The sequence below is a fragment of the Heloderma suspectum genome, chromosome 6 (genome assembly GCF_057233095.1).
Source record: "Heloderma suspectum isolate Gila_16-S chromosome 6, 16-S_ref, whole genome shotgun sequence".
NCBI classification, from domain to species: Eukaryota; Metazoa; Chordata; class Lepidosauria; order Squamata; family Helodermatidae; genus Heloderma; species Heloderma suspectum.
The window spans coordinates 56,684,342-56,703,361 of record NC_139463.1 but is presented as its reverse complement, the minus strand read 5'-3'; the positions used below and the strand labels follow the sequence as shown (position 1 = coordinate 56,703,361).

Below are 19,020 nucleotides of genomic sequence, written 5' to 3'. Positions count from 1 at the left end.
TAGGCATACCTCTGTGTGGGAGGGCATTCCAAAGTCAGGGCAACATAATGAAGGACCTATCTTGCACCCCCTAATGGTGGGACAAGATTGGACTCCTCCCCAGATCTAGGAGCCTGGGCAGGCTGTTACAGAGAGATGCGTTCCTTCAGGCTGCAGCAGAGGGAGAGATGGGAAGCAGGGCCACTCCATTGGCTCTGCAGAGAAGCCCATTACAATTGCCCCCCCCCCGAATTATTTCCATTCCAGCTGATCATTTTAATAATTACTATTCAACTGTAAGAACTGGTGCCTGTTTTCCCCCCCTCTTCCTTCTCCATCCCCTTTTCCTTTAGTGTTGAGTTTTTTAGATTATAAAGCATGCGGGCAGGGCCTGTCTTGTTTTGACTGATTGTATGTAAACTGCTCTGGGAGTCTTTTTGGCTGAACAGTGGTGTTAAAATGGTTTAAACAAGCAAATCCAATTCTTCATGAATAATCACTTGATGACTTGCAGTGTAAACCTCCTTCCCTGGGAGTGTTTGAAACAACGTTAAAGGTCTGTCTGAAAAACGTGACTTGCAATGGTTTTTGCTCACATGCAAGCTACCACTTCATCAAGAGGTGAAAATGCATGTCAAGTCCCCTTAACAGAGACTGGAATTGCCATTTCACACAAGCCTTAATAAGGAAATTGTAAATGCCACTACAACACCATACATCGTTGGCTGTTAAGGTTACTACCTGGTTGCATTACTGTTTACTGCTGCTGCCAGTGATTTTACTGTATTTTTATCTTTCTAGCTTTATTTTTTAATGGATCTATACTGTGTGTTTAATATTGTGTTCTATTTCTGTTTGTACTAGACACCTTAAAAATGGGCACTGGGATCAAGCTGTGGTCTGTCCTTGTAGAAAACCCCAGCAGCCGACTAACTAACAAAACTTGTACTCAGCCATTTGAGTGCTATCTGTAATGAAAAAGGTGAGATAAGTTGAAAAAATAAAAATTAAAAAAAAATAAAAGGACATTTTACTTGCTAGTGGCACAACATCAGGGAAATACTCAGGTACATCTCCTTCGAAAGGACATCCACAGTATAGCTCCACTTTTTGCTCTCACAATTTTACTTGAGCAAATGATGGAATACACAGAGGAGCTTCTCCCCCAGCTCTCAGGAGAGAAGGACATTTCTTAAAGTTATGGGCTTAAATGCACAGAAATTTAACTCCCATCTCCCATGTAAAGGCATATGTCAAACTGATCCAGCACAAGGGAAACTCAAGCAGTTACCTGTTGTTTAATAAGATGTTGGAGCATTTGATATCTCTATGAAGAAAGTTTTTTTTGTGACAGTAGTCCAGCCCCTCCATCAACTGTTTCATGAAAGACTTGATGTGGTCCTCTGAGAAATGCACCAATCCAGATTCTAGCAGTCCCATTAGGTCATGGTCCATATATTCAAATACAAGGTAAAAGGCACCTGGCAGAAGGAAGAGAAAACACAATTTTAAAGTATGAGGGCATAAAAGTACAAGATTTGAGACAAATTCAGTAGCACTGTGAGGAAATGTTTCAGTCCAAACACTATGAAATTTCCAAGATGGATCATGCCATAAGTAGGAAAATTCAAGAGTTGGAGCTTTTGCGCTGAGAAAAAGGGGGGCTCAGCCCTTACTGCTGAGCTCCCCCTTTTCTCCATCTCTCTCAGTATTCACCACCACCAAGATGGTTGTGAATTTCGGTGGGTGGGAGGAAATTGTGATACTGTGCCAACCCATCGCTCACTCTGGAACCTTACAGGATCTCCCCACCAATCACACCAAATTCCTCAGCATTCTGCCCTCCCTAACAGATGGGAGTGCTGCCTGGATTCTGAAGTATGTCTACAAATCCAGTCTTCCTTTCCAAGCAGAGCAAAATTTCTCCCCTTATGACGTTGTTTATGATAACCTGGTAAATGATGGACTGGAACAGCATGAATTTTCTCAAAATATCACAAAAGACCCTCAAAATGGAGAGGAAATTTCTGACGTGTGGTTGTGATGAGACAAGTCGTTGCCATTTCGGTGCTCCTTGCAAAATTAAAATATTGCTACCCAAAATACATTATCTGGAGCTTTTGATATGCACCCTATGTTCGCTGCTGCTGTAGGCACCATGATCTAAAGCACAGGCCTGCAGTTTTACATTTTACTTCTGATCAATATCTCCTCTGACAGTGGGTACCTTTGTCCTTCTTGAAATCCAGTGCATCTTGTTTGTCTGTGACAATTTCCTTCATGTTGACAACACTACGGTGAATCAACTGCCGGAGGATCTTGATTTCACGGATAGCTGTGATGGGGAAACCCTCCTTTTCATTGTCCAGCCGCACTTTTTTCAAAGCCACCAACTCACCTGCCAAACACAGATCACAGCCAGTAAGAATCCAGACAACTATGTGCAATTAAAATGAGAGCCATGAAAAGGCTGGTCCCTTTAAACATGCTCCTTTCAAACTACCAGAGGAGATATCAAGTCAGTACAATAGCACCTTTGACTAGTTGTGTCTGGAGCATAAAAGCTTTCACATTTCATAGAACTCTTCATCAAATAGCTTTCATACTTGTACACCAACCTCAAATGGTCCAAGAGATTGCATCTGATGTACTTCAGATTGGTACTTCAGACCAAGATATCAACTGTTTACTGTTAATTAGTTTGCCCATTTCACTCTTACAAGCTATTGCAAGTCTGTCACTCTTGATGACTGTGGTACAGTGGCTACAGTGGAAGATCAGCTGTGGAAAATTCAACTTCTTAGTCTAACCTGCTTTTTATATGATGCCATCAGTACTTCACAAGTAGTACTTTATAATGTAACATAAGCAAAAGCAAGCTTTCAGTCTAAATTTAGACATGCGAGCAGGAAGAAAGGAGATAAAAGACAACAGAGGAAGGAAAGGAGTGGGAGAGGCAAGGGTAACAAATGAGTATGAATAAATACAATTAATCAGTGGGCTGTTGAGAGCCTAAAAAAACCTCAAGAACCCTCATCTTCGTGGAAGATCAGCCGTGCCACCAGGATTACATACAAGTTAGGCGTCAAACAGGAACTCAAGCATGTCCATGGGTTTGTCTGGATGTGGCCTGGGATCAGGTGTAAGATCGCTGCACCCCAGCCAGGGATGATCAACCAACCCTGTACAGGCTTTGAAAGCCAGGACAGGACCGCTGATAAAAGTAATATGTTGTTATCTGAGTCTCAAATTCATGCTTAGCATTAAGTTCACTGGATAACCTGTTACATGTCAGTGTTCCTTGGCCAAAATTTACCCTATCTGTAAAGTGGCAAAAGTGCGTGTCTTTTCAGAAAAGGCAAACCTTTCAGAACTCTAGAATTTGGGGTCATTAAACTAAACTGATTGGCAGCAGATGCAGGACAGACCAAAAATAGCAGTTTTTTGTACAATGCCTAGTTGATTTAATTTACTGCCAGAAATTAAATAAATGGCTTAGATTGCTTTAAAAAGAGATCAGATCTATCAATGGCTACCAGTCATGGCAACTAAATGGAACCTCCATATAGCACAGCTCTCGATATCAGATGCTGTGGACAAACAGGGGAGGGCTGTTTCTTTAAGGCTCTACTTTTGGGCTTCCCAGAAGCATCTGGAAGGCACTCTTGGGAACAGAACACTAGACTGGATGGATCCTTAGACTGATCCAGGAGGCATCTTTTATATTCTTATGCTATCAGTAGTGACATACCTCACAAAGGTTTTTTTTAAGAAAGCATGAGGTTACGGATCACACAGCACCTTGAACACTGTTAATCACTTATACAGAATACAAACAAAGCCTTGAGAGCAGCTGCCCATCATGAAACCAGACAAGTGAACATGTGTGAACATTCTGTTAGCCAATCTGCTGCGTTTTACAGTGTGGCTACTTAAAAATACAGGCAACAAAAGGAAAAACGATAGATAACAGTCCATACTTATCCCCCACCTGTGTCCTTGTCCTTGGCTTTGTACACTTGCCCATATGTCCCCTCACCGATAATACCAATGATGTCAAATTTGTCCACACAGCGCTTTCCCCAGTCGCTTTCTGTCTGTCTCCTCTCGCCATATCGAGGACAACAGATTCTGGGAGAGGTGGGGGAGAGAAACATGAGAGTTGTAAAAATTCCAATTGCTGACTTGGCGTGATCAATCTTTGCCACAGTGGGCCCTCAGGTGTGCAATTTGCTTTGTCTAGGCAGTTGTCTTGCTCCTATCTTTTCACTGTTAAAAAAAAAAAAAGGTCCCTGAAGATTTGTTCTCCTTGTGCCATGAGATGGATCTCATTTGTGAACCTCTCTTTCATATCCCACTCCCTCCTTTTAAAAACGGGTATAGATTTGTCATGTAATTATAGTGTTATTTACTGGTGCTAGTCACACGGACATAGGAACATAGGAAGCTGCCTTATGCTGAGTCAGATCACTGGTCCATCTAGCCCAGTACTGTCAACACTGACTGGCAGCAGCAGGTCTCCAGGGTTTCAGGCAGGAATTTTTCCAGCCCTACCTGGAGATGCCAAGGATTGAACCTGGGACCTTCTGTGTGCAAAGCACTGAGCTATGGCCCCTTCCCTCAACGACCTGTGACACCAGGGGTAGAGAGATCTTAACTGGCTGCCAATCTATTTGTAGGTGAAATTTAAGGTATCAATCTTAACTTTTAAAGCCTTACATGGGTCAGGTCCAGGATACGCAATCATTTATACAGAGCAGGCTTCCCTAACTTGGAGCTCGCCAGAGTTCAACTCTCATCATCCCCAGCCAGCATGGCTGATGGTCAGGAAAACTGTGAGTTGTGATCCAAAATATCTGGATGGCACCAGATTGGGGAAGACTGATAGAGAATGTCTCCTTCTGTATGGGTTTCCCTGTGCATTAAGATCTTCTGGTGGGGCCTTACCCCAGGTGCCCTCCTTACCCCAAGACGAGGCCGGCCCCCAATAAAGACAAGGCCTTCTCAGTAGCGACACTCTGCTTGTTAACTGCCACAAACTACATTGGACTAGCTCCCTTTTGGTTTAACTTGGTTAAAACTTTAATTCTGCAAGGCCTCCAATGAGTAAATTTCTATCTCTCCATTCTGTTTCTATGGTTATTTTAGGTACTGTGAAGTTTAGCGTATTATGCTAAGATTTGGTATATTCTATTCTATTCTATTCTTTTTTTTTTACATTGTCGGACCGTAAACCACCTTGTGGGCCTATTAGGAGAAAAGGCAGGGTGTTGAATGAATATATTTGTATTGTCCTGATCACAGCTTGTCTCAAGGAGGAGCTTCAATTATATTTAATGACAATTCAGATTGCTCAAGAAAGGCCATACCCACTATACAGTGCCTTGCAAATAGCAACCACAACAAAAATGTATCCACTTTAAAAGGAGTTTATCAGTCTCCCAAAACAGCTAGCATAGGACACCATCCAAGCTATGCTAATCTTGCCTCTGCCTTGAACTCATTAGATCGGGGGTTCGCAACGCGGCACCCATGTTTTCCATTTTTTAAATATGCATACATGGATTTGTATGAAATGCATACAACTTTCTAGCAATTATACATGAGCTGCAACAAAAATGGACCAACTATACAAATAAGTATCCATTTGAAGGTGACGTCTATATGCCACCCTTTCATATATTGAAAGCGTTCATTGCATTATAGCAAGTGAGTGGTTATCCTTCCAACGTTGCAATCTCAGGCTTTTAGCTGCCAAAAGGGTGCAGAGAATCCATTGACGCTGACCATTTGTAAATTTCCATTAAGCAGGTAAATAATTTAAAAGAGCATGTACATCAGTGAATAATAAAGACTGTTCCAGTACAAAAATGTTCTGTATTCTGTACCTCCCCAGAAAAAGAAGCAACTACTGGACACTGCCAAAACATATGTTTAAAAGAAGCATTAGCTGTATTGCACTGCCAGCAATTAGCTGAATTAGACAGCCCCTTACTAATTTTTGTGAACTGGCCAGAGAGCTTCAGCTATTGGGCGGTACAGAAATGAAATAAAAAAATTTAAAAATAAAGAGACGTTGTGGTGTCCAACAGACACAAAGAAAATGTTTTTGTTGAATAAGATGCAGCCTAAGAACCACAGACACGAAAGGTAGACGCCAAAGCAGCAACCCACTGATTAGGCATTTTCTGGTGGTGCCCACAGCAGTTTCACAAATCCCCAAATGTGCCCACAGGTCCAAAAAGGCTGGGGACTCCTGCACTAGATGTTATTTTGTCATTCTTGGCCTCAGATGGCTCCATCTTCAATATAGGAATAATGATATTGACATATTCTAACAACAGTCATGTAAGGTGAAGTGCTTTGAACATTCTACTAATTATTCTTACTACTAATACATGACATGGGAGTGATTGGGTGGTGAGCTGGCAAGCTACTTTCCTGCAAGGAATTGTTACTCAGCTTTGGTGAGTGGCTGTCAAACTGCACCACAGACTTCATTCAGCTTATTACGGCGCCACTGCCATAAACCACACCCAAATGGCCACTCTACCCCCCACCCCCACCCCCTGAAATTGTTGCTATGCAAACAGATGCAGTCAACACTTACTTTGGTCTCTTTCGCAATGGTTGTTGAGGTGGTGTGGCTGCCTTTGGTTCTGGAGACTCTGGAGGTGAAGGGTCTCCACCAGGAAGCTCTGGAGGGAGTGGGAGATCTGTGAGCAAATGCCGTGGTCTCTGTTCTTTCTCCTTCTTCACAGGTTTTGGAGGAACAATCTCTTTTGGACTAAAGCACCAGAGAAAACAGGAGCACACTTATGAATTATTTAGAGACTGACCACTCCCCACGTCTCAAAGCCTTCAAACAGGGTGATGACAGTTTATTAGCTTTGTCAGCCCTCATCAATTAGGGTGAGGGGGCAAACCTACCCCAAGTGCACTTTCTATTGCAAAATTTACACAGAAGCAGAACTACAACATAGTCCTCCCATTATATTATTGAATTCTGTCACCTGCATTATGTCCCTGTTTTCTTACCATTTTCTTTCTGGAAACAAAAACATGACTGGAACATAAAATATCCCAATAATCCAATTTTGCCATTGGGTTGTCCTTATGCCCAAGCACAAGCAACGTACTGGGTGTAAAAATCTCCCATGGGTTTTTCCAAAGAAAACTGGTCTAGGGAAGCAGGCTTAAGTACTCTGGGTGTCATGGGGGAACATTTACCTCATCAGTATCAGATGACTGGGTTTCATGGGGGAACATTTACCTCATCAGTGTCAGATTTGTTATGGGGGTAGAAAACCCCACAACACCCCAAAGTGTTACTTCTTAGTAATAAATATTTTACCTAAAATTTTACCTTGACAGATTATGATGTTTTTCTAATATTTTGAATGTATAGCATATATACGTGTCTTCTTCTGACCAGAGACACATGTTTGTTTATGAGGGCTTTTACCACCCCAGGATACAGTGAAAAATGGCTTGGGGTAGTAAAATGCCCCATGAACGTATTTGTGTATATTTTTTACAACAATGCATGAGGGTGAGAACAATGTGACAGTCACTACAATTCCACTTTTATTCACAGGGGGCATCCACTGGCATCCAGCCCATCTAAAGGATGCCCCAGACAAGCATCAAATTCAGTATCTGGCATAGATTTTGGTTTCCCAGGAACTGGAGCTTTTTAAAACAACAACACCCAAACATAGAAAGAAGCATCTGGCCTTCATGGTTTCAGTAAAAACAGCCCCAATAAGTAGACAATAGCTAGTGAAAGCTCCAGAGGACAGCTAGCCTACACAGCTCCTCCTTTTTCTGCTACAGTTACCTATTCCCTAGATCAACTGGCAACAAAGTCCTATCCATCCTCCCCATCTTCTCTTAATCCATCTAGCCATCTCATCCTCTAATATCAACGTAAATTATCTGACATTTTTAATTTAAAGTCCAGGTTGAAAATGTAGGCTAACGGGGAGAAGATTTCCTAGCACTTGCCCAAATATAAAGCACATTCTGCCTTAGCAACTCTAGTCCACTAAGTCCTTATAAAGGAATGTCATTTCTGCACTGGATGCTTCTGGGATCCATTCTTCCTCTCCTGCTGGATGTGAAGAACTGGAGCCCTGCTTGGTACAGCTGGCAAGAAGTATGCGCGCAGGGGGGTAGGTAAAGAGAAGAGAACCCTCAAACTGTTACAACCACAGGCTGATTTGCATGTATAGAGCTATCATGATGTCAAATGATAGCATGCAAGTATGCCAATATCACAGATATAAGGCTACAGACAGAACTCTGTCGCTTCACCTCATCTGAAACACAATGCTTTTCAAGGGAGTCGGTTCACACATTCAGCTGCCAGTCATCAAGCAACGTACACGCATCTGTGAATCAGCCCTGAGTGAATCACAAAGCTACTACTGCAGAGCTGTGCCTCATATCTGCTCATACTAAGGGTCCAACTAATGGCCATATTTGGAGTCAGGAAAGGATCCCTTCCTAGAAGTCACACTGGCTAAAGTCCCTGAGGGCAATTACTTCCCTTGTAGTATGTAACTTGACTTGCTTGCTTGAGCCATCTAGAGCTATTTGTTTTGCAGACTCTCTTTCAGTGGTACACTAGACCTCTGCTTGATCAATACTGTGGTCTGGATTCCATAGGTGGGTAGGAGGCCCTTCCTTTAGGGCAGATGTTTTAAGTAGCTGACTTCTTTGCCATGTTCCAGATCTATAATTCTAAAGGTGGAAGAGATGCTTAGACACAGCTACCAGATATCTCTAAAGACCCCATCCCCTACTATCCTCCCCCTTTTCTAAGAACTGATCTTTCTTCCCCAGATAATTTTTTAAAAATATTTTAAATTAAAGGAGCAACCCCCCACTTCAGACACTCAAATTGTCCCAAGTTGGATTAAATTGGCCTAATTTTCCCTGACCAGAATTACACTGGGCTCTGTATGGACAGAATCAAGTCACGATGCATCATCCCAAGCTCTCTTTCAGCTCCCTCCATGGCTATGGCTGGGTTGGGCAGAACAGGCAAAAGTAATGGATGCTCTGCAAGCTATATCTCACGTCTGCACGTGACCACATCACAGTGCATGCTCCTCAGAAAAGCAAATCCAGTTTCAAAGTCAAAGGAAAGCCAATTTCTATGTTCAGAGCCGTCAATATTTATGCTAGGTTCAATATTATATTTGTACCAAGACAGAGGTTTCCTATAGCATTGGGAATATTTTGACAAAGGGTATTTGGATGATAGCCTGCTCAAAGAGAAGAAAAACTTAAGAATCCAGATGGCTTAAGCAAAGGAGCCAAACTACAAACTACAAAAACAACAACCCCAACTCAAAATCTGACTTGAAATTCTTCCTGACCCAAATATGGCAAGTAAATGCTGATTATGAAGCAAGCACTACACACTGAATTGTCTACAGAGAACGTTCAGCCCAACAGCACAAAGCACACTTAAACGTCTTTCCTCGCATACTTAACAGCACATCTCTTAAACATCACACTTGAACCTCTTTCCAATTATGAAGTTTCTACTGAGCTAGCCCCACAAATGAGGCACCATAAACACGGGAGCAAAGTTAAAACAAATACTTGAGGTGTATTTGTTGGTGAGAAGTATAACGGGCTGTACAGGGCACAGGAAAACTTGTGCTGCCTTCCACCACTCCAATCAGTCACCCATGTCCTCTACATCCAGTAGTACCCTGACCAGCAACAGCTGTCCATACTTTCAGGCTAAGGCCATCTCCAGCTCGAGATCCTTTTTCATGGAAATATATCTCCTGCAAGGGACTCCCAGACTGTCCATCCCACTAATTAGAAACCTTTCTTACAAGCTCCATATTCTTGGAATCATCTCCCCACGCATTTCAAAGCCACTTCTACAACCTTGAGGCCTGCTTTATATCTGGGGTTTTTCTTAATCACTTCTACAGTTTTCAGAACTCTAAATTACATACCAGATTCCAGATTTTGCACTTGGACAGTGAAATGAGCAGATACTTAAGATTCTTAACAGTCCTGGTCCATAATATTTCCAGCCCTTTGCGGAAGCGGCCCTTACCTATCCAAGTCATCTTCTCCAGGCAGGATGGGTGGGAAAGGGAGAGGAGGCAACGTCGAAGTTTTCAGATGTGGAACAGCGGTTGTCACAGAAACATGTGCCTTTAAGGAGGACTGCACAGTGGGTTGAGAGTTAGCCTGAGTAGTCAGAGATGTCCTGGAGTGGGCAGAAGATGGCAGACAAGATGGAACTAAAGCAGGGGAGTGAACTGTGGATGACTGGGTAGGTGGCAGAGGGGGAACAACTGGCGATGGAGGCAAAGGAGGCAAAGGAGGCGGAGTCTGAGGAGGGGGTGATGATGTTGGCAGAGGAGGTAGAGACTTAACAGAAGGCAAAGGAGGTGGGACCTCTTGCTCAGCTGTGTCTGTTTCCTTTGGAGTCACAATTTCCTCCTTTGCTATAACAAGTTTCATATCTTTTGTTCCCATTGCTTTTGAGTCTTTAACTGAAGCAAACAGTTTCTTCTCAGAGTTCTCTGCTCCCTTTATTTTTACAGGCTCAGGAGTAGTTTTTGTCTCTGCATTGTGCTGTAGGACATTTGCCGTCTCAGCATCAGAAGGGCACTTCTCAGGCTTAGCCATTTTTGTCTTCTTGGCCTCTACTGCTGGCTCTTTAACTTCAACCAAGCTGTTTTCTTTCCTTGACAAAAAACTAGGTGAGTCCTTGGTCTCCTTCCCATCAACCTTTGCTGCCGCTGCTGCCGCCGCCGCTGCCCTCTCCTTTTTCTTCCTACTCAGTTCAGCTCCCAGGCTGGAGTTCAATGGCAGCCGGGCAGGTGAGATACTGGAATGGCGACTGCGGGACCCAGATCTCTGCTTTTTGTTATGAGATGAGTGCCTCGAATAAGCAGGACTCCTACTGCGGGACTTCACAGGCTTCCTGCGGAAACAAAATAGGAAAATCAGAATCCCAAAAATTTTTGATTGTCATGCTTTATGTAAAAGCACAATTCTCTAGCCCTCAGAGTTATGTTTGACAATGTGCACACGTTGGCCATGATCCAATGGCGGCAATGCACACTGCAAGTCCCCACAAGGTTCCCCATTTTCTTCAACGAGTGAGTAAATTCTGTGTACATAATCTAGAACACTTCCCACTCACCTTCCACTCATGCACAGTGGTTCTCAGCCATGATGTCTTTTTGCAACATATTATCAGCCATGATTAAACTATCTGTTAAATCAAGGTTGGCCAACTTCTTCAGGCTAGGGCGTGTTTGGCCTCAGGCCAACTTACTTGGGGGCTGGAAACATCAGGCCATAATGTCACTGTCCTCGTACACACACCCTGAAATCGGGAGGGGGGGGTAGTTTCCCTGGCTAAAAAATCCTCTCAGCACTGAAGAGGAGCATGTGCCAGAGGCCTCTGTGATATGGCAGAAGTCTTCTCTGCAGCCTTTCTGTTAATTCTGAAAGGAGTGCCAGATAGCCTGAGGGAAAGTGGAGAGCACAGCTGCCTTTAAATGGGTCAATACCACTCTCAAGCTTCCCCTCACCATCTTGCTGGTACCTCTCCTAAGATGCCCCTGCAGCTACCACATCATAACAGACAGAGGCCACTGAGGTATCCCTTCTTTCAGCACTAACAAGGTTGAAGATTGATTGGGTAGTTCAAAAATGGCAAGGGATTTTCAGTCATGCTGCATGAAGCATGGCCTGTGCTGCTTTTTGGTCCTCAAGAACTTGCAAAATCCAAGCTGAGGGCCTCATGCTGCTCTTCAGCCTCCCGTACACCATGGAGCCAGATGAAACATGCTTGGGGCCTGGATAATGCCCATGGGTTGCCAGTTGCCCATGCCAGTTCTAGCACCAGTGGCAAAACAGTTCTGTGGGTCAGATCTCAGAAAGTCAGTTGCCGACCCTCACTTAAACAGTTTCTAGCCAGCAACACTAAAACCTTGAAAATAATTGTCTAGCAATAATGTCAACTAAACAAAGTTAACCCAACAAAATTCAAAGACTTGAAACCAAATCTTGCAGTGCTTTCAGAGGCTTCAACATAGTTATAGAATTACCTGTAATTGATAATTCACCTAAGCCCTGACATCTAGTAGAAATGTTGCAAGCTTTTTCAGTTTGAGCTGCCAGGGCTAAGCTGATCCTAGAGGTGGTAGTAGTAGCTTAAAGTGTAAACTTCTGGAATATGGTGGAACTTATATTTGTCTCCCTCATTACTTACAGGTGATTTGATGGTTTAGGAATAGTTTTTTTACCACCATTGCATCTATCCCTGAAAGGCAGCATAGCTGCTGAGACTCACAGGCACTACTAGAAAAATCCCAGATGCTTGTTTTGTTAAATGTTTAAGACTGAATGCACTGTAGCTTATGACAGGCAGTGCTGATTTACATTAAGCTCAAAGTTATGGCTATACAAGGATCAGGATGTTGCAGAAGAGTGGAAACACAGCAGAAAGCAGACCACAAAGCCACTGGGAGCCACCAAATGAGTGCCACTGATTTAGGAACATCATACAGTTTAGTAAACAGGGCTGAACTCCAACTTCACTCTGTGTGCAGATTGGACTGTCAATAAGTAACTACAACAGACATAGCTGCCATTTCAGACAGTTCAAACTGTGTGCATGGCTGCCTACACCAGAAATGCTAGTTGGGTTTTTGGGGATACCTGGGTTACTAGTTACAGCTGTTATTCTGAAAGCATAAAGACAGATCTCCCTCAGGAGAAAAGGGCAGTTGCCAGGGCAAGTTCAGGCTCTTCTCTGAATGTGCCTTGACTGGGGAACTAATCAGAGTGCCATCCCTAGTGTTGATGACTGTCAGTGCTGGGGACACCAATTTATCCTATACACACAGTAACCAAGGCTTTTTTCTTCCTCAAGGATCCTCTAAGTCAGATGTGCAAATAGCCACTTGCCTAGCTGTCGATGGTGAGTAAGGATCACCTTCAGCCAACTAGGCAAGGAAGGTTTGGTACATTAGAAGATAGCTGGTGGTTCTTTATTTCTTTTAGACTGTTTGCAAGACTGTTCTAAGTCCAGTGTAACACTGCCCCTCCCCCTTTATTTTGATCAAAGACATGCATAAAGAACTCCAAGTTGAGTATCTGTGCATCTTTTTCTTGATTTGAAGAAACCCCCTATGGCAACATTAGAGAGCCTCTGAACTGTATTTTCTAAATGAATAAGACTCCACCTACAGCTATGATCTTTAACACTGTGTTCCACAGAAGCTTATCAGGAGTTCCACAATAACAAGACTGGGAATAATCAGGCAAGCAGCCTGAAAGATGGCTTGCCTGCCATTACCAATCTTCCCCTGGAACACACACACAGTGAGTTATTAGGTCTGTTCCAGGGCACACTTTCAGACAGGGTAATGGCTAGGCACAATTGGCCTTACTCGCACCTCATGAACTCCAAGAACATAGCCTAATATATCCCCCAGAATGTGCAGGGATTCCACAGTGGATGTATCAATCTGAAAAGAGTTCCCTTAAGGAAGGGCACTTGGATTCCACTAATCTACAATCCTATTCTCCTAAATTCCATAAAATGGGCAGTGTGCCAACCTCTACCCACTTAGGAATTTGACACCTAGGAATTGGATCCTGTACAAAGCAGGCACCTAATTTGATACTGGATCCCACCAATTTTGAAGTATTTCAAAAGTATTTTGAAGTATTTCAATAGAATGAAGTATTCTATTGCAGGGTATCTTTTTCTGTTAATACCAACAAACAGCCCAGGCAGAAAAGCACTTTCTTTTTAAAGAGGAGCACTAAACTCCTACTTCAGTAGGAGAAGACAGGGAAATGGACCAAGTTAAGAGTTTCTTAATAAGTTAGTGAGAGAACAAAGCACATACATCAAGTCAATGGGAAAAGGAGAATTCAAGAGACAGAAAGAGGAAAAGACCTCTGTAGAGCCAATGAGGTGAACAAAAGAGTATGAAATACAGGAATGAGATGCCCCCCATAGTTTCACATATGTGAACACAAAATTCCTTGTTACTTACCATCTGTTCCATTTAAGACCACTCTACCCAGTTCACCACACTGGCCACATTCAGATGATCATGGGGGTAAAAGAAGCCATCGTGGCTTCCCCCCCGCCTGCGACTTGCATCATTACTTGCGATGCAGATGCAGTGCAGGTCACCGTGTCATCCGAACTTGATGCAGTGCATATGGCTTCTTACCAACACCACAACCCCTACTACAAGTTATGGTTGTGGCGTGGGTAAGAAGCCACCCCCACTGCACACCACACCAGGTTCAAACAACACAGCAACCTGTACTGCATCATGGGTTGTGGTCACGGGGGTGGGGGGGAGCCTTGATAGCTTCTTTACCACTATGATCGTCCAAACCCAATCAATGGCTCCACCAAGCAGCGATCTTCATAGCACTTCCCTAAAAGTACTTAAGGTACCCTGAGATGCTTATATTACCATTTCTTTTTCATTAAGAAACAGAGATGTTCTATGCTGGGATTGGCAACCTGTGGCCCTCCTGATGTTCAGGCCTACAATTCCCCTCACCATTGGCCATACTACAGCTGATGGGAGTTGTAGGATAAAACATCTGGAAGGCTACAAATTGCCCAATGAAGGGTTCAAATTGCAGCAGAGCAAATGCAAGCTTAATACCAGACCATCACAGGATCCATGAAGCTATTTCATGAAACTGTTGCTACTCTTCCCTCTCAACCTTGATAGGCGTTTTCCCTAGTCATCAGTAATAATAACTGTTCGTAAAATAGTTCCTCTATACAAAATGTTTTATACCAATCATGTTATTCATCCTCACAGTCATCAATGTTCCCATTGTACGGATGGGAATGGTGGCTGAGAGAAGAGTAACTTGCTCTCTCTCAGAGACAGACTTCATGGGCAGATGTGAGTGCTGTAAATATTCAAAACAGAAATGGAACAAGATGATGACTATATGTTTGTTTAGCATTGACAAGGTGCTAGGCACTCGACAGAACACAGACAGCTAATAGTCAAATGGCAAGTTTGCACATTCAAAGTGCTAGCACCAACTGTGGGAAAATAACCATGGCTAACAGCCTTTTCATTTTGCCAGCATAGCCCCCAGAATGATCTGTGGTGACCAATGTTAGCACTATCACACACTGAAGTGAAAGCCACAGCTTCCAAGTTACTGATGAAATGTGAACTCATCCTAAATAAGGTGAACAGGACAAAGATAAATACGTCAACTAGTTTTGATAAAAGAGTAGCAAGGACTGAGCAACATTTCAGGTCCCTTTCAATTTTGTTTCAATGACTGAGTAGTAAAACCAGTTACTGCCCACAAGATGAATTTAAACAGATTTTAGGATACCTGGTTTCCATCACAGTAACACTAGGAGATGTAGTCAAAGGGGATTTTGAGGTAGTGATCCCCACTGCTCAGCTGAGAAAATATCACAAGGAAGTATTTCCCCACACAAATTGATATTCAGGTTACAACAGAGACACCACAGTTCCATAACACATATGGAAGAATTTTATCTTTCTCTAGTGAAACCAGTTCTATTTTGATAAAAATCACTATCTGGTGGGCCTTGCTAGCAACATAACAGGCACAAACCTGAGGGAATGAAGCCACTGAAATCTGAGACTTTAATACTGTGTAGTAAGTGTTACTGATTTCAATGTGGCTTACTTTCTTTGAATAGTGCTCAGTACTCTTAAGATCAGGACGAAGGAGTCTCTGCAACTAACGGTTTCATATTTAGTCAACATAAGATAGTTTTAGTAAAAGGTATCTGTCAACTTGCCCATTCTGCGCATCTCCCCCAGCTCGGTAGTTTTATAACAACTGACAAGTCACAACATGAACCATGGTCCAGGAGTTTGTCCTGAGTTGCAGTTTCATATATTGGGTCTAAATCATGATTTAGATTGACTCACTGGCCACGTTTGGAAGTCACACTAAACCTGATGCCCTCCAGATGTTTTGGACTTCAACTTCCATGAGCCCCAGCCAATAAGGAATGCTGGTAGTTGTAGTCCAAAACATCTGGAGGTTACCAGGTCTGGGAAGGCTGCACTAAATAATAGTTTAGAAAGATGAGAACAATCCACAGCAAGCCTTGGGCTTGCACGCTCCCCACTCCCTTTCTGGCATAGCCAAGAGGAGTTCAGAAGCATTTGCTTCCAATTTCCATTAACCACTGTTTAATGTGGTTACCCGAACCAAACAAACTGTGGTTAACTTTAGTTATGGTTCATTTAAACAAGCCAATGTGTCAGGTTCAGACAATATGACTAGCTGCAGTTAATCTAAACCAGAAACAAAAGCTTCTCAACTCTTCCTTGGAACTGTGGAGGGCGAGAGGGGAGCATGCAAGGCAGGACCTCTTTGTGGCTTGTTTTTGTCATGCTAAACTATAATTTAGCACAGGAGTAGTAACCTGGTGCCCTCTAGATGTTTTGGCCTATACCTACTGACTGGTGCTTATGGGAGTTGTACTCCAAAATATCTGTTTGGCATGTCTGAATCAGGCCAGCATCTCATTGGTTGACTGGACTTTCAATCTCACATCCCCAAATCAATAAAGCAGGAATAAAATTACCTAAACCACAGGAGCGCTGCAACAGAAGCAAAAAAGGGTTTGTACCCTAAATGAATACAGAAGAATAATAAAAGTTTTTCTGACCTGAATGGCAACTGATAACGATGAATTTAAGACATCAGCACCTTCAGTCACATCTGAACCACAGAGATCAAACATTTCTGATTAACTATGATGGCCACGCACCTGGATACAGGACTCCGGCTCAGTGACCGCTTAGAAACAAAAGGACTGCTGGAGCGCCTTCGGTTGAATGGGCTGGGGGACCTTCCACTGTATGATCCACTTCCTCTCTCATAGCTGGATGAACGCCTCCTACTGTATGGGCTGACTGACCGCTGTCTTCTGCCATAAGGGCTGGGAGAGCGCATGTTGGACTGGTACGCAGCAGGTTCCTTGTATGGTGGGCTGACAGATGGCCTTCGTGAGGACCCACCAGGACTTTTCTTGTAGGAATCATAATTACTGGATGTGTGTGAGCGTGGAGGGCTGATGTCATAGTCCTGCGTGTAGGATGCTCCTGAAGGGCTGTCATCTTGTTTGGGACTGTCTGACCACTTGCGATGGGGGCTCCTGGATTTCCGTTTCGGACTGTCTAGTGATTTGTAGCTTTTCGGGGCATCCCTTTTCCGATGACTCTTGCTGCGGTCTTTGTGGCCAGATTTTGTCTCCCGTTCTTTCCTGGACTTCTCCTTATGCAATTTTGCTGACCGGGACTCCTTACTACTGCTCTTGAATGATTTAGATGAATGGTCATCATTCTCCTCATGCACCCTTTTGGAGGCCCCCGACACCCTGTCCTTACTAGAACTCAACTTGCCTGAGGATTCTTGGCTCCTGTCCAGCCTTTTCTCCTTGTCCACCAGCTTGTTTTTCATCAACTCACGGATGCGCTTGTGCTGGTGATGACGATGCCTGTGTAGCCGGTCACTCCTCTCTGACATCCCTTTTCTCTCATCATTTTCCCTCCTTTCTGGCTTAAGGACTGCTTCATCCGAGAAGGTGTCCGAATCAGAGCTGATGTCATCATATTCCACCAATGGCTTGATCATGCTGCCAAGTGGTCCTCCTGCTTCTTGGGCTCCCAACGGTGAGTCTTTGGAATGCCTGGACTTATGCCTTTTATGCTTGGAGAGTCGGTGCCTCTCTTTGCTGTTTGAGCTCCCACTGCTGGACACTGCCTCTTGATGCAAGGACCCCCCTCCTCCCACATCCTTCTTGCCCCCATGTCTCTCTGGGTTTGGCATTCCTTCTCCACTGTGGTTGAGAAGAGGGGGGAATCCTCCAAAGCCCCCAACCTCTAATCCTCAAAACACCCCTTCCCAAAATGGAAGGGCTGCTCTCCCTTTTGTCCTTTCTCCTACATTCAACCCACCCTTCTCTCTCCTACACGTACATGAATGTGGTTGCTCTACAAGTGCCTGGGTCTATAGTGACGTTTAGAATACTACAAGAAAAGTTGCCTAAGAGGCAGATCTTAAACTCTGAACAGGGCCCACCTCAACCCTTTCCACAGGGGATAAGTAACTCTTGCCAAATGTCCCCTGGTCCCAGACCTCAAGGGTGGGCAGGCTGTTACAACTCTTGAGCTGTACCCACCCTTTCCTTAACTCTAGGTCTCAGTTCGCCTCTAGTTTCAGAATATGAACACTGCAAGAGTGTCAATTTAACGGACCACATCAATTTAAGGAACCAAGCTGCTCCTAGCCCCCGTTTCGTGAATGAGCTCTCCACGCCAAAAAACAAAACAAAAAAACGGTTCTGGAAAGAGGCACTGCTCACTTCCAGCCTCCTGAAGCAAGGGCCCCCCAAGCAGAGGTCCCTTCGTTAATAAACCACCCAAGTCCTCGAGGAAAGGGCTCCCCTGGGTGAGGGCTGCCCGCTCCCCTCACTCCAGGACCTGCGTCCCTACAGAGAGAAGGCGGGGGGAGGGTTTACTTGCCACCCCGACACGTCTTAAGTTCCTGAGGAAGGAGGGGGGAAGTTGCGCACACCTCCGCCCGCCCCAAAGGCCTGTCCCTGGGGAAGCCTCGGGCCCCTTGGCTGAGGCCGGCGAACTCCTCCCGAGCGGGGTCCCCGCCCCGGCCCACGTCCCTAGCAGGCCCCCCAAGCCGGGGTCCCCATCCCCCGCCGCCTACTTCCCAGAGCGAAACGGCGCCGCTTCCAGGTGGGGGAGGGGCGGGGAGAGGAAGGTGGGAAAGTGAGGAGGGGGAGAAGGTTAGTCACCAACTCTCGCGAGAATACGGAAAGAGCGTGATCGTTGCCGTCCTCCCGGCCGCCGACGCCGCGGCTGCCTTCGCTACCGCTCGAGGGTTCCCTGCCCCAACTCCTCTCTACCTGCTCCAGTTTCGCCAAATACCGCGAGAACACGCGCGCACGCGCGCGCGCGCTCCGTCCTTCGCGCGCAG

The 19,020-nt window shown here is 44.4% G+C and overlaps 1 protein-coding gene across 7 annotated transcripts in view; it reads right to left on the bottom strand.

Moving 5' to 3' along the window:
• CDK12 (cyclin dependent kinase 12) overlaps positions 1-18,977 on the bottom strand; it is a 61,296-nt gene extending 42,319 nt beyond the window's left edge. For 5 of the 7 annotated variants that reach the window (XR_014783800.1, XR_014783799.1, XM_084804489.1 and 2 more), the window contains exons 1-6: positions 16,799-18,956; positions 10,067-10,945; positions 6,590-6,766; positions 3,971-4,110; positions 2,207-2,377; positions 1,271-1,460 (exon numbers count right to left, since the gene is read on the bottom strand). Coding sequence is in view for 5 of the 7 variants with exons in the window: in XM_084804489.1 (XP_084660615.1) it covers positions 1,271-1,460; positions 2,207-2,377; positions 3,971-4,110; positions 6,590-6,766; positions 10,067-10,945; positions 16,799-17,859 (2,618 nt within the window). In the remaining 2 variants the exon portion in view is untranslated. Of the gene's footprint in view, positions 1-1,270; positions 1,461-2,206; positions 2,378-3,970; positions 4,111-6,589; positions 6,767-10,066; positions 10,946-16,798 lie in introns of all 7 variants that reach the window. The other 2 variants (XM_084804485.1, XM_084804487.1) reach the window with 2 other exon arrangements.
• Between the last annotated feature and the right edge of the window lie 43 nt (positions 18,978-19,020).